Source organism: Pagrus pagrus, assembly GCF_965226575.1.
Source record: "Pagrus pagrus genome assembly, chromosome: 3".
Classification (NCBI taxonomy): domain Eukaryota; kingdom Metazoa; phylum Chordata; class Actinopteri; order Spariformes; family Sparidae; genus Pagrus; species Pagrus pagrus.
In genome coordinates this window covers 29,702,964-29,728,768 of record NC_140187.1, presented here as the reverse complement: position 1 = coordinate 29,728,768, position 25,805 = coordinate 29,702,964, and the positions used below count along the sequence as shown (strand labels likewise).

Sequence of the window (25,805 nt, the reverse complement as noted above, 5' to 3'; positions counted from 1 at the left end):
TCAACTTGTCGTAGTGCGTAGTCAGTCACAGTGTCTTCTTCTCCATCTGGTTTCATCATCTTCCTATGCTTGTGTAGTTTTAAAAGAGACCTTTTATTCCTTTCCTTCAGTGTTTTTACATTTGTTCTTGTGCGTGTAAAAGATCTTGAGAGTTAAAAAGGTCAAAGTCTTCAACTCTCTCCCACAGAAAACACTGCTCCTGAAACGCCTCGTCAGTAGTTCCGCCTTTTATTCCATGTCTTTGTGACATCACACCACGTCACAGGGTCATACATTTGCATGATTAATACCTAGCGACTAGTTTGTGCATGTGAGGATGATTTAGTGCAGCTGCTCTGTTGTCTTTAAAGAGACAGGAGCTAGGACAGAGCGTCTCATACAGAGGGGGAGTACAGTGCTGCAGCACTGGATAAAACAAGAAAACTGTTGTGTTTTTTAAACACTAAAGCATGTAAACCTGTTCTAGCAGTAACACAAAATAGATTTATGAATAATATGAGCATAATATGTCTCCTTTAAAATGTGCACAGTTGTGTTTTTGTGTTGTTTTTATGAATGACAGTGGCAGAAGCTAAGTTTAGTGTTTTAAAAACAATTTCAAGTTCTGACATTTTCTATTAATTTCATGCATACTACTACCACTACTACTACTTGAAAATGAGCGTGTCTCCTTTAATGGTAGTTAGAAAACAGCTTTTTTGTGCATTACCGCCACCTTCTGGATTGGAGTGTGAATCAGAACAGTTATACTATACCATAGTGTGACTGCCTGAGCCGGTTGTGTTTGTCCGCACTGTGACACTTTGGGATAAATAATGTACATGTACCGTTACACCCTCTATTTAAAAGACATTAAAAACACTGAATTATTAGCTGCTTTGAAACATGTGGCTATATTCAGTCTGAGTGCTACAACAGGATCCCAGTTTAGGTCTGGAGTGAAATATTTTGTGCTCAGAACACACTGAGCTCATAGTTTCAGGCTCCAGTCAAGCTCTGCTGGTTAGATTTCTGTTTGTGTGCTCTGTAGTCCACTGACCACTAAGCTTGTGCTAACCTTCACATGCTCTCTGTGCTCTTTCCTCTGCTTCCCCCTGCAGGAGCCTGTCTCCACTCCTGCCATTTACGAAGAGCCGTTTGCTGATTTCAAGGTTATTCATTTGTATTTAAACCCACCTTCATATGCTCTACACATCATCTCTGCACCCCTCGCGGGTAAACTGCATGCCTCCACACTGACTGCACCACTTTCTCCTCATATATAAAAATGATGAAGTGTGTTACTTTTCACTGGCTACTCAGATGTCCTCATCCATCACCATGGTCAGAGTTTGAATTGAATCTATGTGCTGTATACAGAACCCCCTGTGCTTGACTATTGCTGACATCATGATGTTTTTACTGTGATAAGCAAGGGTCCGTGCCTAATTAATGTAAGTGGCATTACTTTAATTTGGCTGAGATTCAGTGTGATTTAATGGCTCACAAACTTTTCGGCTTAAGACAGATTAAAACAGATTAAAACAGATGTATATTGATGCTGAACCCTAGTCACAGGTTGTATCATGGGTATAGGTCAGCCATACTGTTTTTTCCCCCATTGTTTCAGGCTAACTCAGAAACTTGTATAACCACCTTTTACAGATTTTTTTAACAAAGAAATCTTCGTCATAGAACGACTACACAAAACTTAAACAAACAAATGCTCAGAGAAACTGCAGTATCGACAAACAACATGTTCCTATTTCTTTTATGTAAGAAAATACATTTTATTTGCATTATTTATAGTCTTTATTGAATATATCACTTTTTCGCTAGGTGTTCAGCTGTCTAGGCTACTATTAATATGTGAAATTAAATAAATGTATTCAATTTACTCTAATAAAAAATGTGATTTAGAGGCAGCTTATCCACACTGAATCACTTGAATTCCACTTGCCAGCAGCTGAGATGGCAGCGACTGAGATCTGCTAAGCTAGTTACCATAAGCAGGAGTTTAACATTCAGGTGTTTGTTTCCCCTCATCAGATTTAGCTGCTCTGGAATAATAAAGGCAAAATAGTTTATCAATAGCAAAACGGATGTCAAAAAATCTGATTCTGGTCTTAACTTAGTTTTGACCTGTATGCATGTAGTTAGCCTTTGGAGGTTCCAGTAATCACAAAACAGAAGCAAAGAGTCCAAAAAGTCAGAAAATAAATCAGAATTTATATCATGGAAATATTTATAATATATATATATAACTTTTTTTCTTTTAATTATTTTGTGAGCCCTTGTGGTGTCCCAACCCCTAGCTTCAGAGCCACTGTTGTAGTTTAAACCCTATTCACTTTTTCATTTGTGACATGATTGCATGCCTGATCATTTTCAGCTGTATACTCAGGATACGTTGCATGTGTAATAGCTTTGAATTTTGGATCCTCCATGAAACCCTGCAAACATGCAACCCTCAAACACCGGGGTGATACTTCCATTCCATGCCATCTTCATCATCCACCCGTCTGCAGTTAAGTAACCTTAGAGTGGTGATCGTGTGTCTGTACCCGCCCCAGAAGGAGCTCGGGGACAGGAGGCCCCAGCCGAACATAACCTCAGAGGAGGAGCAGGAGCGGGACACGGTGGCCTGCATGAGGGAAACACACCTGGGCATCGAGCGCAAGTGCTCCAGCATGACGGTCAGCTCCACGTCCAGCCTGGAGGCTGAGGTGGACTTCACAGTTCTCATGGACCTCCACTCTGGTGCGGAGGACTTCTCCAAGGGCATGTCGGAGCTGGGAGAGAGGGAGCGACAGCCTGAGGTTGGTCGGGAGGACTTTGAGGAGACCTCCAGATTCTACTCTGCCCGTCTGATGGGCTCCCGGGACAAGTCTCCCATCGAGGAGAAGCTTCCTGAGGAGGCAGCACATCGTGAGGTAGATGAATCAATCTTCATCAAACTTCATCATCACCCACTGGATTCACCCTGCCTGGCTGGACTTGCTGCCATAACTACCTGGTTATGCAGTTTTTACATTTTATTTTTGTTTATTTCCCATTGTTTGGATTGAGTTTCATTTTGTTAATGTTTGACTTTGTTTGAAATTCTACATATTTTATTCTCTTTGATGTATTAATTTATGAGTTTTTCATCATTTTATTTTTGTTGGTTGCGTCAGCGTTTCTTTGAATTCCCCTGCTGTTGCATCATCATTTGCATGTTTTCATCTAACCGAAAAATCCTGTAAAAAAAAAAAAAATGCATTTCAGTGTTTGTGCCTTAAGTCAACAGTGTTCAAATGCTTTTATCTGAAGTGTATGCCGCTTTATTTTTCAGTGGTCTTGCTGTGAAGAAACTGCTTGACGTTGGTTGACTTTATTGTTTGTGTGTTTCACACAGCCTCCCGTGGCAAAGAAAGACCCCAGTGCTGTGAGCATGGCCCATATGTTGAAGAGGTCCGAATCCAAGACGGAGTCACATACGAATGGATCAGAGGTCCACCCCAACATCATGAATGTCTCCCCGCAGGTGAACAAACCTTACTTTACTGTCATGTACAAAATGTTGCTGTTAACTCACACATCTGCTGCCGTTGCTTTTTGCTGTCATTTAAAAAAAACATATTTGCTGAGTAATCAACAATGGCTCCACAGTGTCAGTCAGCGAGCGACATTGTAACTTACAGTAAACTCTTCTCCAAACATGATTTTAGTAAACTGTAGTCTTTATCACTTTTAGTGTACTTAAAGTCACCTCCATATTTGTATTCAGACCCAACATATTTTAAGGAACTGCTTGACATTTTGGGAAATACAAATATTGTCTCTCTGGCTGAGAATCAGATGAGATCGTTATCGTGCTTATATATGTTCAATGTAAAGTGACAGCCAGCAGCCTGTTAGCTTTGAATAAAAGCTGAAAACTTGGAATCTGCTGGTCTTGTTCTGCCTGGAGGGAACAAAATCCACCCAGCACCTTTAAAACTGAATTATTAAGTTGCATCTTACTTATTTATTTTTTTCAATTTGTACAAAAACCACAGTATAAAAACAGCACCTAATGGTTTTACAGGAGGTTATGTGCTAGGTGCAATGTCTCCATTGGTTGCTATGCAACCTCACGGTGGAAGTCGTTTTTACACGTCTGTTTTTGTGTTGATTAATTAAACAAGAAAGAACATGTGAATTAGGGAACATTAGCGGTGCCGACAGAGCCAGGCTGTTAACCTGTGTTTCTAGTCTTTGTGCTAAGCTTAGACAACAAGTTGCTGGTGGAACTCATAGATACACATTATACACGTAGATGCTGCATTTGCCACTGCTTATCATTGCGCCAACGCGGCTGCAGTATTGGTACAGTGAAGCCTCACCCCCTAATGTGTGCAATGGAGGCAGAAGGTCTGTCCACAATGATCATTATCATGACTCTCAATCTTCAGCTGAGTTTCAAGAGGTATGATTTGTAACAGATGCCAGACACGTATTTAACATACAGGATACTCGGTTAAATAAAAAATGCTTTCATACCAAAGTTTTGATCTCATGTAGATAGAACCAGTAATAATTCTCTAATACTAAATATGAATTTATTCTACATAACTACTTTCTAAGTATTCTTTTTTCGTCCTGCCTTGTAAAATGGCCACCATGATGTTATTTTCTTTATAATTTTAGAAATAAAAAAAGGCTACATTAATTTTAAAAAAAGCTAAACAGTAAGTACATTTCTGGCAACCGTCACAGTTCTGTTTTTAATGACATTTTCAGTTTTGCTGATGTAAACTTTAAGTCACATATTATGTACAGCAGGGTTGTGCAGAGTTGCACATTCCGGTCTGCACACATTCACAAAATGTGACAGTTTTGAAATATAAAAGCTATACTAAATCAGCTCAAATCGCAAATCAACACATTCAACACACTAAAATGTTGTAAAAGAACGTCTCCTATGAAGTGTAATTCCCTGTTGCCTGGTTTTAGTATTTCCTTTGTTATAACATCCAACAGCAGCACAATAGTCTATCATCTTCAACTATTTGAACAGGACAGAAACCTGGTGCAAGATGGTGGCAGCAGAGACACAACATCACAAGCACAAAAGGCATCTACTGTTTATATCTATGGTGGTAGCTTCACATTTTCTGTACAGCCTTGAGAATAATATCAATCTACCTGTCTCACTCTTGGCAATAATAAGAGTATTTCACAAAAATGTCCAACTATTTCTTAAATATGTCAAGACATTTTTCTTTTGCTCTTGTTCCTTTTTTCTATTGAATATTTGATATAACGCTGATACATTTTAAGCTCCAGTATTTGCAGAAAGGGGCGAGTGAGAAAAATATCACAGGCTCAGTCCCATCAGTCACCCAACAAAGACTTTAAAACTTCTGCAGAGCACTGGAGCTGATCTTCATTAGGGGAGGGAGCATCTTCTCTGGGCCTCAGTGCTATGAAGGCCATATTCCCCTGACAGGGGTGACATAATAGCATCATTATGGAGTGATTAAAGTATTGACAGCGTATTAATGCGGATGATGAAAGCAGGTGGGAACGCCATTCATCTCCCGAGGCGAAGATTTGAGTGCTGGCTGGCTGTCCAACAGGTGCCTTATTAAAATGTAATCATCGCTGGGCTTTTTAGCCATTGAGCTAATGGTGTGGATGAACTTGGGCAATGATGTAGAGAGGGAGGCTTTGAAGTGCCACATCAGTGCTGAGGCGAATTTCTAAGATGTCAGAGGAGGAAGACACAGTGCTCCGTCTCGATGTGCGTCTATGTGTGTGTGTGTCTGCAGCAAAAGGAGGACGACGTCATCGATAGGCAGACAAAGGTCTCGAGCAGCAGCAGTGTCAGCCAGCAGAGGGAGCCTCGTTCTGTCTGTCACACTGTCAGCTGACTGTGTCAGTGGCGGCCTCTGAATCTGAGCAGCAGACTGTAGTAAAAGGAATTTGTTCAGCTTGTCTTCATAAACAGTTCAAGTATGCACATGCTGTTAATAGTTTAGCTGTCAGTCATGGCTGTTAAAGATGTACAATGCAAAACCTTTGACAACTCAAAACTTTGTACATAAAGCAATAGAAATGATCATATTTTTAAAGTCTCTGCATTGTATGACACTTTAAGGTTAAGGCATGTGAGACCTGACAATGGCATTAGACCAGAGTAGTACACTAAGGTATAATGAACCAAATTCTACATTCAAAGAGTTTCTAACATCAGAGTTTTTAAAGTGAGACTGTGTAACTGTTGAATAATGAAATAACACAACCTCCCTCTTATAAAATCGTTGGCACACTTTTGCTGAGTTCAGTACACTCAGGAGTTCTGCTACAATGCCACTGGGTCCTGTATGAATAGAAAGTTATGGTTATGTTATATTTCATATTTTACCAGTCAGATATGTTTTATGAATTTAATTTAAAACACTTTTCAGTGGTTTTTATCTGAAAAGAACCGAAATACAGGAAGTAAACAACCCGCTGCACCTCACCAGCTGATGTTTGTTGTTGCCTTCTTGAGACCCCTCTTCACAGCAGACGATGTGACTTTTCACCACAGGTGTAACTAATGACATTAGCGAGCGCTCCAGTGAGCCCTGTCGATGAGCCAGCAGGAACCGCAGACCTTTGTCACGGCAGACTTGAGAAGCACAGGTGAAACTAATTTAGTTAACGATGGCTCGGTTCCATTAAGTGTCTCAGCGAGCCAAGACAGTGAGCCAACATGCACAATACCAACACCCTGGAACTATCTCAGCTAAACGCAATAATATCAATTACACCTGTGCTTTCTCTGCACTGACACGCCAAATTAGCTGTGGAAAGATCTATACCTGGGCCCAGGAGTTGTAACAGCCAACTGCACTGCTGTCTGTATGATACAGTAATAATACAGGGAGATGTTAAGGTATTACGTACACCTTATAATTTTCTTGCTATGGCATGTCAGAGTGTCTGCTGTGAAAGAGGTTAACACCACTTGTACTGTGTTCTATCAAAGTAACAATAAAGTAGATTTAAAGTAGAGGGGAGACAGACAGAGTTTGATCACAGTCACAGTTTGATTGACACCCAACGTCACGCACACTGTATCATGTCCTGTTAGTATAAAATGGTCTATTGATGAGATATGTTGAGATTTTTGTGTACAAGCTGTCTGTGATATGAATTTGTGACACAGTCAGTTTAGCTAATGATGATGTCTTTGAAGCTTTTCTATATATTTTTATACATAAAAATGGATCAAAGGGCAATAAAAAATAAATGAATGCTGTTTTAGTAGATATACATCATTCTCTGTGGCTCCCTTATTACTAATGACTTATTTCTAATATGCTGATTGAAGCAATGCTTCTTTGGATGCTCACTTACTGCATTTATTTGATGTAGCTGGAATTAGTACATATTAGGAAATAAAAAATGACTCTCTCTCTCTCTCTCTCTCTCTCTGTCTCCTTCAGAACTATGGAGTCGTCAGCCCGCGGGAGGCTCCTGCTGCCCTCAAAGAAAATGGCTCCCCTGTAAGTATCTTTACAGAAGTGACATCAGTGTGAAAGCCTGTGTGTATGTGGTGGCAACGTAAGGAACTCTGCTGTCGCTGTCTCCTTTTGTTGCCTCGACCTTTACTTCATATCCTCCTGATTAGTGTTGAAATGAAGAAAGGTTAGACAAGGATGTATCTGCATGACTTCGTTTTATGAACTAGAGAATGTTTGAAATTCAAATTGAGAGAAGTAGATGAGTACGTGCTACTGCCAGGGTTTGGATTAACTGATTTCTCTGAGTGCTTATTATATTTTTGTGCAAATGTCTTTTCTTAATTGTATTGTCCCATCAATAGGTGACATTCTAATTATTACCAGAAACGCCTGTGTTACAAACAGTAGTTGTGGTGACTTAAAGGTTTTTAGCTTTGCTCTGACTGGCTCTTCCCTTCAGGCTGGTGTCACAGTACAGCCTCCTGCCAGTGGTTTCACCTGTACAGGTGGCAGTGGCATGTCAGCATATACACAGCAGTGTCCACAAAGACAGGGAAGAGGAAGACTGCAATCTAGAAACATAGATTTCAACAATACTGGATTCAAAATACTTGTAGAAATATTTTATAAGGGAGGAAATGCACTTCCATTTTTTAATTTACTTGACACTCATCGAAGTTGAGGCAAACTGCTAATTGAAAAAAATGCAAAAAGTACAATTGCCAGTCTGCAATCATTATAAATCCCCCCATTGCCCCACCTTGGCTGTTTGTTTGTGGTCTGCATTCAATAAGAACCTGAAATGATTGATTTAATAATACCTGATAATGATTATCTCATGAAAGTTGAAGCATTAATGTGAACTAACATTTGAGAACAGAATTAGTTTGTTAGCAGAGCAGATTCAGGTAGACAGAGGTTATGAGCGTGTGTATGTGTGTGTGTGTGTGTATAACTCCTCTTCTATGGATGTGCTGTAGGTAAAAGCTGCCACCCAGACGAGGGAGTCTGTTGTGTCCCCGCTGACCATCACCGCTGAGAACGTCACCTCAGCAACCACAACTCAAGTTACCAAGGTAACACCTCATCTGTAGCCATGGTTACAGTTTGAGTGGAGCTGGGAATCACATATGTGTCTCCTGGTAAACATCTGTATGTTATGGTAAACATCTTTATTTTACGGTGCACTCTGGACTATGTCTTATCCCTCCTTGTTGACTCTTAGGAGTAGATGACCAAATATAATGAGTAGATTTAAAGAATTGGATTGACTTATAAATGATAATAATAAAAAAACAATATCGAAGATTCAGTTGCCACAATGTTAAAAACCTCCAACAGGATTTAATAATATTACACTTTCCTTTGTTTTCATTGGCATTTAAGTACATCTCTGCTGCTCTGTTATGAGTTAGACGATGTAAAACAACAGGGATTTGACTCAGTGTTTCTGTAGAACTGGTACAGAAACACCAAAATGACACAATGAGTTTCTTGCAAGGATGATGTCGATATAAATACAATAAAAACAATGGTTCCTTTGATTGCTCTTTTTGTCATTTATTCATTTTTCTGCATTCTGCAGACTGTGAAAGGAGGCTACTCAGAGACCAGGATCGAGAAAAGGATTATAATCACAGGAGATGATGATGTGGACCAACATCAGGTGAGGAGTATTATAAAAATAATGCAACACTTGCACTGCATGTTCAATAAGTCGAAAGGCATACAGAGCCAGTATGAAATTTTTATGACTCATGTATTGGCGCGTCATGTCCCCAGGCCCTCGCCATGGCGATCCAAGAGGCCAAGCAGCAGCACCCCGACATGCTGGTGACAAAAGCAGTGGTTATCAGGGAAACAGAGTCTCCCACTGAGGAGCTGCAGCAGAAAGCACAGGTATGTGACTCTGTGATGATGAAGATGTTACAGGGATACTGCACTTCCTTGTGCATGGATTGATTACTGAACAGACATGCTGGGCACAAGGGGGAAGCAGGGGTTCCTGGGTCAGATGTGCTGTTTAAAGGGACTGTTAACATTTCCTGTCAGAATGTCAATAAAGCAACTACGAGGTGACCCAAAACATTTATAAACGACTATTAAGACTCAAAAGACAACAAAGAGATATAACATAACTACAAAGATTCAGAACAATCACTAAGAGGAACAAAACAAAAACTTAATGCAACCACAAAGATATGCAAAATGACCAGAAAGACTTGTAGCGACCACCAAGAGATACAAAAGGAAAGCAGAGAAGCAAAATGACCTGACCTTACTCTGGGTGTCTTGCCTCTATGTAGATATGTGATCATATGTTCTTATGTGATGATAGATCTCTGTTTCGTTGTCTCGTTGCAGTCCTGATTGGTCATGGTGGCTCCTGAGACGGGGGGACAGGAGAGGATCCTCCAGCTGTGTGTCTCTTGCCCCGTCCTGCAGTACGCCACCAACCGGACATGAGGACTTTCTCCCCCGCCTGTATACACACCTGACACGAGAACAGACTGCGTTCTACAAAGCAGTAGACCTCCACTCCTGTCCCTTTAGACAAACCAACTGTGACTCGGCCTCTGACCCAAACCGGCCTCCCGTTATATCCCGGCCTGTCCACTTCCTTATGGAACAGGAAACCGCTATTGGATGATTTAACGCTTGGTTTAATCAAGTGGAATGATGCAAGATTGAAAGTGAAACCCATTAGCATTTGTTACTATTTGAATTCACCTCTGTTAGAGTCATTTATATGAAACTCGACTTGCATTTTATTTAATCTGATACATTTGTACCCTGAGGGTCATTTGAATCAATGAGTTTTCAACCCAAGCCAGCCGAGGCCCAAGGTTGCTCCCTTAAAAAAGGTTCCCTTAAACTTATTTTTTTTACTTTAAGGTCCCAAATATCTGCCCTGTGCTACTGTCACATATGTAATGAATAAGATATAAGAGCAGAGGAAGGTTGTGTGAAAGGATCAGGACAATGCTGGTGGTGGAGGGGGTGGGATAGGGAGGTTGGTGCCAAGAGGCAAGAGGCAGCCTTTTGCTCGTTGTTGCCACCTCCTGGCTGTGACACCTTCAGTATAATCAGCAGCTGTCTTATTAGCTTTTTACATTTTTATCTATAGAGGGTCTAATTTATGTTTAGTGTTCGCTTGTTTATGAAATATGTATAATATCAGATGATTATAATCTGCATGATTCAATTACAAAATAGCCGAGGGAATGAAAAAAACAAATTCACGGACATGTCAACATTTGAAACCCATAAGAAGCTCTGAGACGATGGGACTGAGCACCTACTGTACGGAGAAACTGTAAAAAAAACAAACACTGGACCGGTGAGTGGTGGAAACAGTGATTTTGATGGACTCTTCTGAAGAAAGACAGTTGTGGACATCTGGAACTCAAACATACAAACGTCACTGTCCTCCCATTTGCCCCGCTCACTGATACTGTTTTCATTTTGGTGTCAACTCGCCATCGCGTTAAATAAATGCTGGTCACATGTTTTGGGCACAGTCATAGGATTTTTAGAGAAATTTTAATATAAATAATGTTTTATCTAATACGTTTCAGAAATGTGATATGTGTTCGGATTTTTTCTTACTTGATTTTACTGACTTCCTTCATAAAACAGAGTTTATGTGTTATTCTTGTGGTTTTGGACGTTGCAGTCTTCAAGTGTGAACGTGCTGAAAACTCTGAGAGAGAGCTTCAGTTTACTTTGCTCAGAGCTGTGTTGCAGTGGAGATCTTACACAGTTAATCAGAGAGAAATCACTCAAATCTAGAAACTCATTCGCCACATTGTGGAGTTTTATGCTTTTCATTCGAGACCTTAACCGATGTCCCTGTCAACAATCAATATCAGCATCATATCCATTTTTCTGCACCTGGTATAATTTATTTTCTGGCCACTTGGGGGCAGCACATCAAGCTGTAAACACAGCATTGACATGAAGGCAGATGTATTAGCAAACAGTTGTCTATTCACATGTACGGCCTCTAGTAAATGTAAGTCCAATATGCAGTCTCTTGAGGGACATATTTAACTCTTTAGCTGCTCAATTCTCTGCTTTTTACTAGCTCGTCTCTAACTTAGTTTTGGTTTGGAGCTTACCAGAGTTTACCAGATCAGTCAAGTTGTGGGCCATTAAACATGTGTGTTCTGTGGGCTCGTTACTTTCACATTACACACAGTCATTTGATTGATTTGTAGTGTAAAAACAGTGGTCATGGCACATTTAAACAGCAGCTTCATACATCGATTTTATAGTTTTGAATACGTACATGTTCACACTACCTGCAAGGTTCAAAACCCCGAGATTAACACGGGTACTTTTTTGTTTTCTGTTGGATTAACTCTTTTAAGTTATGGTGTATGAGTTTGTAATTGTATTTATAGGAGTGGTGAATGTGAGGCCTGTGCTTTTCCTCCCTGTCCCCCTTACTGACAAAGCCGAGACTCAGAGTGTGACACACATGAAGCACCACTTACCCACAGAACCTGCTGGCTGTCACCTAACATATATCCTGGATGACCTTTAATACTATACTATGCATCACTTGTCATACATAAGAATCCCTCTGGTGGAGCCTGACCCATGTTAGCCGTGTTGCCGTCATTGTTAACTTCGTGCTAATGTTAACCGAAAGCAGTGAAGCGCACTGCTTGTGAGATTTGCAATAAGCAGCCATTATTCTTATCCTCGATGTCCTCTAAAGGGAGAAAACTGTGAACTCTCATGCGTACCGAAGCGTAACCAAAACCTATAACACAGAGTTAGTGATATTCAAAGGAGCTTTTCCAACACTTGTGACCATGGCTTTGTCGCCCTTGTCGTCTAACCCTCCCATCCCCCTGACTTGAACCTGTCGACCTGCTGTTAATGTGTCCGAGGAAGCAACTGATTATTTGTATATTCTATTTTATGTTTTTTATTTTTTCTGGTCATATGACACTGGACTGTTGTGAAGGCACTTGCTTGCAGTGATAGCAGCACATATACTGTAAAATGACCTGTCTTCGCTGTAGAATTGGACACACTACTGATGGAAGAGAAACAACTGTAGGCATCAGGAGAGGAGTCGTGTACTGTGGGCGACGTGGTGAGTTGAAGGATGGAGGGCCTTTATTTATTTATCAATAACCATACTCCTGTGTATTATCCTGTAAGCTATGTAGAAATCAAAAGGAGCAGGGACATGTTTTAAGGGTCAAGAGATGGTGATCTGAAGGACGGCAGTGCAACAGAAATGTCCCACGGATGGGTGCCTTATGTTCGGAGTTGTGATAACGGGAGCAGGAGCTCAGCTGAAAGTGCTGTTAATCACCGCCAGGCAGATGTAGAGACGACCTCTCCTCTGAGTCCAAGGTGAGGAGGGGCTGTCATGAAAGTGAATTAGTGTCTTGTAAAGAATGTGACATTGAGCGTAGTGACAAGGAAGCCTTTCTGAATCCAGACCGCTGGTCCTCAGCAAGATGAAGACATTTATTGGCCCCATTAATGTAGAAAAACCAGCACAGTACAGAATATGGATATGAGCTTTGTTTTCCCGGTGAAGAGCATCAAACTGCTCTGCTGTTTAGCCTCCACCTTCAATTCTCCACTGCCTTTTGCTCTACATTCCCCTAGTGCTTGGTGGTGTGTATTTGCTGTATTTGCATTCAGTCTAAATGGAAAACATACATGCATAAATAAATGTCTCAGTATGATTCAAACACTGTGTCTGATTGTGGAAAGAGGGTAGAGGGATTTCACTCTGACTGCTTACCAATAACAAGGAAGTGATACTAGGGAGACGTATCCCTATTTTAACTTAATCAACAGGCACCATACATTAATTATTCTCATATGATCATATGAAATAAATGGTTGTTTTTGTAATGCAGTGATGGTATTATTGCAGTGAAGCAAAAGGAAGCTGATCTTGTTCTGTGTTGCCATCTTGTGGCCAAATTCAACACATGTACTGTAACTGAGGTGCAGACTGAACTTATTTGTGTGCTCTTGGTGCCATCTAGTGGATTTTTTGCTCAACATATTAAAGGACTTGACACACATTTATACAAAATCCCAGTAGATTTATGCCATTTATAAGTTATTAGATAAATGTCATTACTGCCTTCCCTCTGCCAACCCTTCAAGTTGCAGTTAACACCCATGTCAGTCCAGACTCAGTTAATGTGCAGTATATAGTGAAGACTGATGGAATTTTTAAAAACGTATTAAGTGTATTTTATTTTTTTCCGAAAGGTAAGTTATTACAAAATCAACATTTCAGTTAATAATTTTCTGTAAGAAACATTCCGTCTTCACTTCGAGACTATGTTTACCGAGGATACAGAGGACTGACAGAGAGCTTCATCACATGCTCCAACGACAATCACCTCATGATCGATATCAGCAAAACCATTGAGCTTGTGTTGGACTACTGCTGTACGTCTATGAGTGTGTGCATTCATCGATAGAAATTAATTTCCTTCTTTGTGTTCACTTGATTGGCCGATAAAGCTGATTCTGATAGAACACAAAGAAGCTACAAATTCTAAACATTTGGGATGCTTCACACACATTTTCAACCCAGCAGCTCAGAAGATCCCTTCAATCAGCAGTTTGAAGATTAGCACTCAAGACAAGTGCTACCGACTCAGTATCAGCCCAAATGTGAAGTAAAGTCACACCCCCCATCTGTTTCTGAGTTATGGTGTTAAATAATGGCCAGAAAAGTTTTCTTGCAGAACGTTATGTCAGAGTGAGGCTGACTTTTCTGACCTCTTGGATATAAAATGTCATCACCTCATCATTTTATCCTATTAGACATTTGTGTGATATTTTGTCAAAATTGCCATTTGGATTCTTGAGTTATGGCCATGAACGTGTTCTGTGAGGTCACAGTGATCTTGACCTTTGAAGACCAAAATCTAATCACTTCATTCTCAAGTCCTGTCGGACGTTTGTGTCAAATTAGAAGGGATTCCTTCAAGGTTTACTGAGATATCACGTTTTCGAGTCGTCTGGTCAGAGCTGTCACTGGCACAGAGGCTAAACTAAAAAAATACAGTAGATTGACTTTCACCTCTATTCTTTAAAGGAGTACTGCACAGACTTTATACGTCATGAGTTTACAAGTCATGAGGGGTACTACAAAACCTCTGAAAACAGCTGTATAATGTCCTCTGAGGTTCTGGAGGAACTTTTTCCAAGTCCATAATCCCTTATGAGGTCAAGGGTTTTGACCACTATTTCTTTAAAATAAATCTTTTGGTTACACATTTTGGATGTGGAGTTTGACAGATGTGGTCGTTTACTTGATATGACGAGTGTAATTAGGAGGTACTATTGTGCTGCATTATGGGAAATGTAGGATCTGACCTGTATTAAGGACTGAAAGTGAGGATGATTAGGCATCTACTGCTTTAATTTTGACATTTTTCCTTTTTCTTTCTCTTTTTTTTTTTATACAAATGCAATACTAAATGACTGGAATACACTTTCACAGGCCCAGTCTGTAGGATTTAGGGGGATTTATTAGCAAATATGATGTTAATAATTATGTTTTCATTTGTGTATTATCAACCTGAAACTAAGAGACATTGTGTTTTTTTCCCGTTACCTTAGAAGGAGCCTTTTATATCTGAAGAGGGAGCACGTCCTCTTCTATCATGTGCCACATCTTGTTTCCACAGTAGCCCAGAACGGACAAACCAAACACTGACTATAGAGAGAGGGGCTTTGGCATTTGTAGCAGCCATCGAATGGGATGGTGAGATGAGATTGTTCAGTTGGTAACCACACCGATAGATACCACTTAATCCATATATAAAGATGTATCCAGCCCCCTTAACTGGTGAATCCAGATATATCCTGTCATTCAATTCAGTTGTGCAAATGCCAAAGCCAGAGGAGGAACACTCCTATATGTCAGTTGTCACATAGGTCATATGAGTATTGATGGATGGACCAGCAGAGCTTGACATTGTTCTATAAATCAATAAACTTTATTAACACAGTATAAACAACAAACAGCAACAGAGGAAACCCTCATGTAGAGCGTATATGGACAGTAGAGCCAGTACATCTCAGAGGGGCTGACTGAGACAGAAGCACAGACATGGGGCTGACCATGGTTCAGAGTTCATGGTACACATACAGTATACACAAACCTATCAGATGCATGGACCTTGCATGTTCCTAAAGCCATTCAGTCGGTTTGCAGATGGACAGAAGAGAGAGGACAAAGTACAGTCATGCTGAGCAACAGTTAGCTACAGTATGAAACAGAGTCGTTACATAAAAACCAAGTAAATCATCTCTTTAGAAAGGTTTCTTTTATATAAATGATTTGAAGTGTACAAAACAGTATATTACACATTTCTTGATGCATGATTCTGAGCAAGACCCAGTAGCCTACGGTACACTTCCCTTCAAAGTACAAACTACTTAACTGGATTACAAGCTACATACAGACTGCACTGTACCTCTGCAGCACAGCACTCCCACATGGCATCAGGAGACTATGGGAAACGGAAAAGATCAGCAGCATCGTCTTTTATTAAGAATACACACCTATAAAATGCACCAGGCCCTCATTATATTGCCAATATCCCATGCGAAACAGCAGAGCGCCATTCAAACTAACCTTAGCAACCTCAGAATTTCAAAAAGGATGTTGGCCCCCTCAATCCTGACCACATACAGCATCTACCAACACAGCAGCATGTAAACATCACCGCGGCTGCTTCATAATTCTATGTTTCTAATGTTTTTGATATACATATGATAAGTTAAGGCTCTTTAAGGACCTGAGGATTTTGAACATATGATGAGGCACACAGAAGGCAAAGAATAGCTTTAGACACAGGGCTAACTGAAAGAAATGAGGAGCATGAGACAGCCACAAGGGTGGTCCGGTCACCAGTGCAGTTCAATGGCCGGGGTGGAGGAACCCGGGGACGATGCTCTCCAAAACAGCACGGTGCTATCTCTGGTAACAAGCTCAGTAACTATCACGTGGATGGCTTTATGGACTGCATCGACTTTTTGGGGTTCTTGGTCACCTGGCACCAAAAACATGGCATGCTAACACATTAGCATCCACAACGTTATGGTTTGGATTTTTCTTTTTGTTTTCATGCCATATGCACACAGAAACTTATTGGTAATCATTCTGTCTGTCCATACTAGCTGTGACATGTTGTACCATTAGCAATATCAGGTGTTATCTTTGTAATGCTGTAGGTCAATTGCCGGTGTATTATTGTAGCAAGAGAACTTACATGGGACTACATGAGTAGTGCTGCGCATTTGGATAAAAACATATTACTTAGGGGATTTCATATAAATCAGAACAGAACTTTGAAAACAGCTATTTGATTGAGCTAACTCATGTTAGCTTAAACCTTTCTGCACAAAACAGGATTTTGTCCCCCATTTTAGCAAAGGGCCAGTGTGGACAGGAGGATTCATTACAATGACTCAGTGTACATATAGTATGTGAGTATTGCATTAAGACAGACTTGACAAAAATCCCAACCTATCTTTTAAGTAATTAGTGCCAGTTAGCATTATCTGATGTAGGAGGGTAACCTGAAATTAAAGGGACAGTTCATCTTGAAATCAAAAACGTGTTTTATCGGTATGACCTGTAGAGCCATTTATCCATCTAGATTGGTTTTGTGTGAGTTGTGAGTTTTTGAGAGATCGGCTGTATAGATGTCAACCTTCTCTAATCTAATGCAGCTAAATGGCTCTCGGGATGTGGGGCTCAAACCAAAAAAAACAAACCAAAAAAAAAACACATTAAAAAATCACTGCTCAGAAGGAAGCATCTACTCATTGACGAGAGAGGTGCTCATGTTTGTGTCAGCGCAGGAAGCAAACATTAATGACATCCTCCTCGGCTGAGTTTCATGAGTGGATGTTTGCTTCCTTCGGCCTGACAATGCATAAATGTGGATTATCTTGACTAACCATGATTTCTGGGAGGAAACTTTACTGTTGAGTTTTTCAAATGTAATTTTTTGACACTTTGAGCATCACAAGCCCAGCGCCATTTAGATCCATTATATCCAAGAGAAGACAGACGTTTCTATGGTCGATTTCTCCAAAACGTTGCCACTCGCACCAAAACAATCCAGATGGATAAACAGCACTACAAGTAGAAGGAAAAATATTTCCTGTTCTGGAGTGAACTCTCCCTTTAACTTTGTTTTTTATTCTGTATTTTCTGCTAAATTGGACATGTTAAAAGAGCATTTCATCATTAATGAAATCCTTTCTGAATCAAATTTAGCTAATGCTAAGTGGTGGTACCAGTGTGGTAAAGCATTAGCATGTAGCCTACTGTTAAGAAATAGATGTTTTTAAATGCTAATCTTCTTATTTGTAAGATGACCAATAATGACAAACACCCAACATGTCCATGCAGTCCTTAGCGTGGAATATTTCTGAAATATTGCAGAGAGAGGAATGCAGACATGTAACAGATAACAGTTAATAGTTCATTCACTTGAAGAAAAGAAACTACTCTGGTCTGTAAGAACCAAAGTTACAAGTATGATCCTATTTTAGCAGACAAAAGGTGCGCTGTCAAATCACATTCTTAACCTCCAGACTGTCAAATTTGATGTTGTTTGCCATGCACTTAATTATTCGCGCCCCAGTAAGCCCAGACCGACTTCAAATCGATTAAGAAAACAAAATCTATAAAAGCTCAACATGTCATACAAAAAGATGCATATAAGACTTTTTTCTCTTTTCTCTTTTTTTTCTTATGAAAGCTGCTTTGGTAACAACATAGTCACGACATCGGTCAATCTCCTTCGCTTAGCCTGGGTGCTGATGGGGACTCCTTCCCTGTCATCTCAATGTCGCACTTTTTTCATTTTTTCGCCAGCATTTTTCCCTTCTGCCTCTAAAATCTAAATGAATGGATCTAGTTACACCAGAGTGGGCTGTGTTTGCGTTCCGCCGTGGAGCTGTCTGCACATCAGATGCAACGTCTGCTGGGAGCTGTTTGTCATAAAGATGTCCGCGCTGTGAAAGACAGTGCTATTGTACTGAGGGCTGACAGAGTGGAGACCTTGGATGCTGAGCCGACTGCGTTGGGGCCTGAAAAGGTATTGAAAAGAACAAGGCCAGCGTTAGTGTGCTTGATGTGGTTAAAAAAAACCCACACCGACTTTTTGGCCCTTCATTTCTTTGATCATCCGTCTCTTCAGCATGCTTTAGAAATTACGATCTGAAAAACATTATCTTCCTTAAAAAATGCTGCGGAGTTATTACTCGAGCAGCAGAATGAGACATTGGAAGTATTCAATATAAATTGCTCAACTTTTCATGCGACGATTGCATTATGATGTCATGTAGAGGCCGTAATTACACAAATGTCTCATGTAGCACATTATTCTCCCACTCTCTCTGTTCCTTTGGAGACGATGATAGCTAATCTGTTCTGCTAAGACAGCAGCAGGGGAGTGGATTATTCAGCTCAGCCATGAGGGAGCCACTAACTAGCTCTCCACTGACCTGGTATCCTTGGGATGGTGATCTGCCTGCTACTGCTGCCTTCCCCTCCCTCTCCAAACGGCTTGATCTGGATAATATAATCCTCATCAGTGGGCAGGGCGAGCTCCACAGAGGTGGTGTTGGTTTCCATGACGTTGGGGCGACTGTGGCGATTCTTTTTGTAGAGCACCTGATGACGAACGGTGCAAGTCGAGTCAAGAGTCAGAGCACGGCAGCAAAGGCAGCAAACACAATTTTCTGATAAAACCAAGCGGCTGGGTGCTTACTTTGTAACCAGTGACCTCTGACTCATTCTCCAGGGCTTTGACCTGCTCCCAGTTCAATATAATCTTGGAGTTTGATGTGTTCCACATCACTTTGACCGGTGGCTGACTGGGTGCTGAGAGGAAGAAAAACACATCATTCACCTCAAACAAAAGCTGACCAGTGGGCACAGATGTTCTGATTCGATTGGACACTTACGCGGTTTTTTGGTGGTGACGTTGACAGTGGAGCTGGGAGGCCCCGTTCCTGCCGTGTTATACGCCCTCACCGAGATGTAATACGTGGTGCTGCCTTTCACCCCACGGATAATAGTGGACGTTTGATTTCCTACAGTCCTTTGCACATTGGCTGTGTCTTCCTTTTCGCTTCTACTCCAGTACCTCAGCTGAAAAGCAACAGGGCAGAACCGTGAACGCAGAAAACGCGGCGGACACCTTAAAAGCTTTCAGTTACACCCTGTCAATGAAGTGCAAAACTGGAAACAGGAAGATGTGAACCCAACTGGATGGAGGATGTGAACTGGTCTGAAAACACACGCCTCAGCAACATGTCACCTCGTGGACCTTTTGCTCAGCTGGCCTCAGCTCATCAGACACGTGTCATGATTTAAGGTTTTTGTTAAAGAGTGAGGTCTAACATGCAAAAGAGGAAAAAAAAAGGAAAACAAAGAAGAGGAAGAAAGAGAATCCTCAAAAATCCCCTACCATCAACTTCCACTGATAACAGATTGTCTTTGTCACCCTGCTTGTCAGGGCTGAAATAGCTGGCACGCTTGACAGCACAAATATAATTTGTCTTTCCTCACAGGAACGGTTTGCTCAGGCCCTGCTCCTCTGTTGACTTTGAGTGGTCAACAATTTATAATTCTGGCACTTTATGCAATCCATGGATGAAAGCGGCGCCTTTGTTCCCATCTTGGATTTCAATAATGAGCGGCATTAAAATGGCAAGAACTAACTGAGCGCAAAGCCAGTGTCTGAAACTGCTTTGTTGTGTGTGGATTAGAAGCTAAACGTTCCGTCCCTCAGAGTATTGCATCAGTACGCTAATCAGGGTGGTTACAGTACTTAGGTAAACAACAAGAGAAACACAACTAAACCCACAAGCATGGCACTAGGCTGGACCATTATGCATGCAGCAAGCTATTATCTCCTATGCCCAAGGTGCATGAGCCTGAAACACTCATCAATAATAGAAGCAAACAAGATTTAACAGCATTAGCTGAACTGTGCTCGTGCGCGCAGAAAAACATATTTGCATCCTGTGGAGGCACATACAAACAAGGAATCTCAGTGTAGCTCACCTCGTAGCCGAGCACTCTCTTCTTGCTGGCGTTCCAGGGCAGAGCTTTCCAAGAAACTTCAATCTCGGACGCAGAGAGGCTCTTGGCACGGACCCTGGTGGGCGCTCGGCCAGGCTCTGGAGTTAATGTAAAAAGACTCTGAATGATTTTAGAAGCAACACTGAGCTTTGATGACCCCTCAAAGTGGAGACATCAAAACTGTTTCAAAGCGGTTTCTGTCATCCAAACAACAGAGGGAGAGAAGTATGGCGAAGACATCTGCAAGTGCTGATAGAAGAATGCTGGCTGCAAGATCACTGCTGTCTCTGTTTAGACCCTGAATGGATCTAGTCATGTACTCATGCATTAACAGTGGCTGAGCGAGTAGAGCTACTCCATAACATGACATGCTGTGTGTGACATGGGATCATACGCACCTTCCTCAGCAGAGTAGATGGTGGTAACAGGTCCAAACGGTCCCTCCCCCTCATTGTTGTAGACCCCGACCTTCACATGGAAAGGCGAGAAGGGCTGGATCGTCTCGTTTTTAAAGACGTATCTGGACGCTTCAGCGGATGGAACGGCGGCCTGCATCCATCCCGTCGCCCCGTGGGGTCGAAAAGCCACAACGTAGCCGAACCCCGCTCCGTTCTGCAATTCCTCTGGAACCGGCTGCAGAGCAAGACAAAGTTTGAGCACTTAAAACTAGTAAACTAGAAAATACCTTATATCAATGCAATTTTGCACAAACAGACATTTCTACAGAGCTAATTTAAACTTCCAACTCATCCCTTAGGTAATGAATTATCTTTAAAATGCTTTTTTGACTAAAGACCTAAACCAAAAGGGATCCTTTGCCTCAAATACAGCACGCTCTACACACAAGAACTATTCCTGGACACATCCATTACACAGTACAGTGCACTCAGCATGATACCATATCAGCAGCTGTTGTCCACACTGATAACATGCCTCATACATTTATAGCTGCAGACTTCATTCTAGTGGATAAAACGCACCCTCTCCACTCTCAATAGATACATGCTCAGATATAAAAGCACTTCCTCTCTCTGTTTTTACCCTGCTGGAGGCAGGTGCCTCTGGGTAATCAGACTGTGGATGGGATATCTCAACTGTGGGCCAGAATGGACAATTATGGGAATATGATATGAATTGCAATGACTTTACATGACTTTTTATAATGAGTATTCTTTGAATATGTTTCGGGATTTATCAAAAACTTTTGACACAATAGGTTATATTGGCTTTTAAATTGTTACATTACGGCTTTAGCTATATTTATTTACAAAAATGCCTGATTTGACTTTTTCTAAATAAAAAAAATGAATTTAAAAAATCATAATGATTTAGTTTGCACTAATGTAAGAAAGGAAACTGGCATTGACAAGTCCTTGTATCAGCTGAACAATGGTTCATTATTTATTACATTTACTTATTTTTTGAGACAAATAATAATCTGCAATTGTACTTTGTTGCATTTTTTCTCCTTGTAACCGACAGAGAACGTATCTTTTGTTTATTTTATTGTTAGTATTGTTGTTTTTTTGTGAATTGTTACAGGTGCAACTAACTGAACTAAACTAAGCTTTTCCTCTACTGCCCCCATCAAGCTCAGATCTGAACACTTAACAGAAGATTTCTCATAATCTAATTGGCAGATAACCCGGGGAGTTTACCCAATTAACATTAATGACCCTCTATACAAAAGTTATAGTCCCACTACAGGTAATCCACTGAACTAGTAAACCATATAAAAAACAACACTCCATCAGGGCTTTCATGTCAAACAAAAATACCTCAGGAATTTTCAGGACTGAGGAAAAGTAGCAGCTTTGTTAAGCAGAACTCAGACTTTAATTGAACTCTTGCATATTGAAACATTAACAGTGGTTCTGTCAAACGTTTCACAGCAGGGGCTGATGATTTCTAGCAGTCTGAATAAATATAAGCTTTTGGAGCTGAATTGATATGCGAAGGCTTTGTACGACAGAAGGAAACGAGAATGAAAGAAAGAAAGAAAGAAAGGGAAAAACAATCTGAAACAAAGTTGGGACTTCGAAGGAACCACTGGGTTTAATTATCTTATTGAAACCTCAAAAGCATTTTTCTCTCCCCTAGGGTGACAGCAGCAGTTATTGCCTCTCTGTTCTTAAAAATGAAATGCCATACATTAAGCCATTCAGCTGTTATTAATGAAACAGAGGCCCAGATCCACAGAGAATAATGACGTCTGGCTCCCTCCTCCATGGGTGACGGGGTCCTGAGCGAGCTTGCTTACCTCCCATGTGATGACTAATTCGGAGCGACTGCCACCGCCTCCACTCACATTAGCCGGTGTGACCTTCGGAGCTGGGGGAAGAAGACAGATCATCTTAGCCCTGTTGACTTCACACGACGCTGAGAAGGAACATGTAATCATTTCCCATGTTGCTATGGCAGAAGGAGGTAACTTATTGGTGACATATTTGAACTTTTAACATTCAGAAATCCTGTACGATTTCAGCAAACTTCTCATAGTCAAGTCATGTTTGCAGCCTCTTGGTGCTTTGGTGCGTGGTGCTTTTTGTACCAAAATATACCCAAGGACCAGTCACAAATGTCACAAAAATCAAATATAACCATTGAGCTTTATCGTTGCTGTTGCTGGAGGATTTTGTTTGCTTGCTGTTTCCCTGTCTTTATGCAAAGCTAAGCTAACTGTCTCCTAGCTGTATCATCATATCTAGCAGACATGAGAGTAGTATCAATCTTCTCAACTGAATCTTGGCAAGAAAATGCACCTTCATGCCTGAACCCATCCTTTATTTCTATTCCTTTGAAGAAATGATGAAATAAGTGACATGCGTCGTGCAAGGGGTGGACTAACAAACATGAAATACATTTTTAAAAGAGGAGAAAGGACATTTTTTTCTGCTCATGCAGTACATACAGGTCCCTTTTGTCCTTGCTTGTTTAGATGGCTTGCTGGGCTCGCCAGTCCCGATGGTGTTGCTCGCCAGGACTCGAAACTCATACTCCACCCAAGGGCTCAGGTCTATTACTGTAGCTGTCAGCTGGTGGCCCCCCACCACCTCAGGAACTGGCATAAAACACACAGTGCCCCCTTCAGTATCAAGAAACTTTATGTATGTTTGTGTGTGTGTGTGTTTTTCTATGTGTGTGTGTCAGCTGAACATCAGCAGCATGCTGTCCTCCAGGCTGACAGGCCTGGTAGGACTTCACCATAGGGGTAACGGGACAGGTTTAATCCCTCACAAGGACACATAATGCACAAACTCAAGTAAACAATACACACAAAAAGGGATCGGCCCAGTCGCGTCAGTCAGCGTACAAATAACACTAGTTTAGATTTTCAAATTTTGTACAGTACATTTGAAATTTTAAAATTTTCCCAGCAGGTGATACATTAATCCTCCTCATTGAGTTCTGTGGAGAGCAGATGCATCAAAATACCACACATAAAAAATGACAAGTGATGTCGTATTAAGAGTGAGGAAGATCAACAAGGGTGGAAGTTGGGGGCTGATGGAAGGATTAAACAAACACAGGACTCTCGCCCAGGAGAGTTCATGTCACTTGTGAAACCAAAAGTCAATGTAAGTTGAAGCACATTTTGTATCAAACTCATGTCACATACAGTACATAATGTCATCTTTTCCTAAACCTATCCAGGTTGTGTTGCCTCAGCCTCACCAAACTTTGATGTTGCATTTATCTTCATATCCGATGCTGCTGTGATCTGGAGCCGTTTACCAACGGGAGACTACAATTAAACTTTTGGGATAAAAAACGTATTATCTTCACTCCTGTTTATCAACCTGACTGCAGCAGCCGCAGGTGACAGAGAGGAGAGGCCAAAAAGAGGAGAGGCCAAAAAGAAGAGAGAGAACCAGAGTCTCTGGTGAGTGCTGACCTGAATTGACCCTTGCTGTGTGCCGTTGCTCACTAGTTTACGACTAATGTACAGTAAAGTAATCTGTTTTTTAGGGCAAATAAAAACTTATGTGAGTAATGCGAATAAACGCAGTATATTGGTGGGGTCAAACTAGCTTTGCTGGTGGTGGACACACCATTAAACTACAGCGAGTCTTTCTGAATGTTAATTCAGATTTCTTAGATATTAGCTTAAATAGGAAAGAAATGGCGAATCACCCGCATGCAAAATTGGACTGTGCTGCAAGACAAACACTGACTATTAACTTGCTAATTAAATTATATCTATTTAGCTCTCTCATAAGATATGTGATACAGCATGATGTCTATGTTGCTGGATTCACAGCAAAGCATCAAAATCACAGTGATGCACAAAATACACATATATAAATAAAGACATAATTTCAGAATAAAAGTCATTTTCTCCAGTTGACTACAGCGGTCTGTCTACCTGCAAGGTCATAATGTAGTTCTGTTTCAAATGTATGACCATGATGAGGTAAATCAATGAGGCCAGTAAAACTATCTTACATCAAAGTGTCCTTAATTCACAAAAATATCAATAGAACAAGGTATACAGTATGGGATAAATGCACATTACACCAGTCATGCGTGAATGCTAAGGCTCCCATAAAGCGGATGTGGGGAAAATTACACCGGTGCTATCACTTAACTACACTATTAAATTACAGCCTTGGCAACAAGCTTCGTCATCAGGCTGAGATCCATGTTTCAGGACTCCCAGGAGTCAGATAAAATGGCGGTCAATGGTCATGCTACAATTGGGTACCATTTGGTGCTGGGGTACAAATTACATCTCCAATATTCTCACAAGCGAGGGAGGATGAAGAGCGGCCCCCTCCATGTGATTGGAGAAGGCCACGGCTGGTTGGAGAGAGCTTACCTGTGGTGACAGCCTGCCACCCGAGGGAAAATGGTGTCCTGGCCTGGATGGTGTATGCCGTAATTGGACTGTGATTATCAGGACCAGGCCTCCAGGACAGAGAGGCTGTGGTATCAGTGATTTCTTCTACATGGATGCTGGTGGGGGGCCCCGGGGGACCTGATAGATGGCATAACCAGGCAGGAAAAGGGAAGAGAAAGATAGAGATAGAGAGGCAGACGGAAGAAGGAGCAAGGGAGGGAGGAAATGTAAATCAGGAAGAGATGGAAAGATGGTGGAGAGAGTGGCGGTGGTTTTAGCACCTGGGGCTACTGTAGTGGAGTCAGTTCACTGTGAAACCTCTGGGAACTATTTGGTCTAATTAGACAGTAAATTTCCTTTAAACCTTGAAGAGCGAAATTTCTATTTGCCT

At 41.1% G+C, this 25,805-nt stretch overlaps 2 protein-coding genes across 11 annotated transcripts in view; one reads left to right on the top strand and one right to left on the bottom strand.

Annotated features, from left to right (window-relative positions):
• The window catches only part of LOC311254884 (band 4.1-like protein 1), an 86,472-nt gene extending 73,292 nt beyond the window's left edge, over window positions 1-13,180 (top strand). For 7 of the 9 annotated variants that reach the window (XM_084348902.1, XM_084348899.1, XM_084348901.1 and 4 more), the window contains 8 exons: window positions 1,101-1,151; window positions 2,553-2,912; window positions 3,377-3,505; window positions 7,440-7,499; window positions 8,438-8,533; window positions 9,043-9,123; window positions 9,240-9,356; window positions 9,822-13,180. In XM_084348902.1, the coding sequence (XP_084205028.1) occupies window positions 1,101-1,151; window positions 2,553-2,912; window positions 3,377-3,505; window positions 7,440-7,499; window positions 8,438-8,533; window positions 9,043-9,123; window positions 9,240-9,356; window positions 9,822-9,827 (900 nt within the window). In that variant the 3' untranslated portion in view covers window positions 9,828-13,180. The remainder of the gene's footprint in view (window positions 1-1,100; window positions 1,152-2,552; window positions 2,913-3,376; window positions 3,506-7,439; window positions 7,500-8,437; window positions 8,534-9,042; window positions 9,124-9,239; window positions 9,357-9,821) is intronic. The other 2 variants (XM_084348903.1, XM_084348906.1) reach the window with 1 other exon arrangement.
• Window positions 13,181-15,444: 2,264 nt separating this feature from the next.
• Window positions 15,445-25,805, bottom strand: part of cntn4 (contactin 4) — a 174,399-nt gene continuing 164,038 nt past the window's right edge. For both annotated transcript variants that reach the window (XM_084349045.1, XM_084349046.1), the window contains exons 15-23: window positions 25,394-25,552; window positions 23,486-23,635; window positions 22,835-22,905; window positions 20,973-21,207; window positions 20,557-20,672; window positions 19,452-19,638; window positions 19,256-19,368; window positions 18,990-19,158; window positions 15,445-18,572 (exon numbers count right to left, since the gene is read on the bottom strand). In XM_084349045.1, the coding sequence (XP_084205171.1) occupies window positions 18,481-18,572; window positions 18,990-19,158; window positions 19,256-19,368; window positions 19,452-19,638; window positions 20,557-20,672; window positions 20,973-21,207; window positions 22,835-22,905; window positions 23,486-23,635; window positions 25,394-25,552 (1,292 nt within the window). In that variant the 3' untranslated portion in view covers window positions 15,445-18,480. The remainder of the gene's footprint in view (window positions 18,573-18,989; window positions 19,159-19,255; window positions 19,369-19,451; window positions 19,639-20,556; window positions 20,673-20,972; window positions 21,208-22,834; window positions 22,906-23,485; window positions 23,636-25,393; window positions 25,553-25,805) is intronic.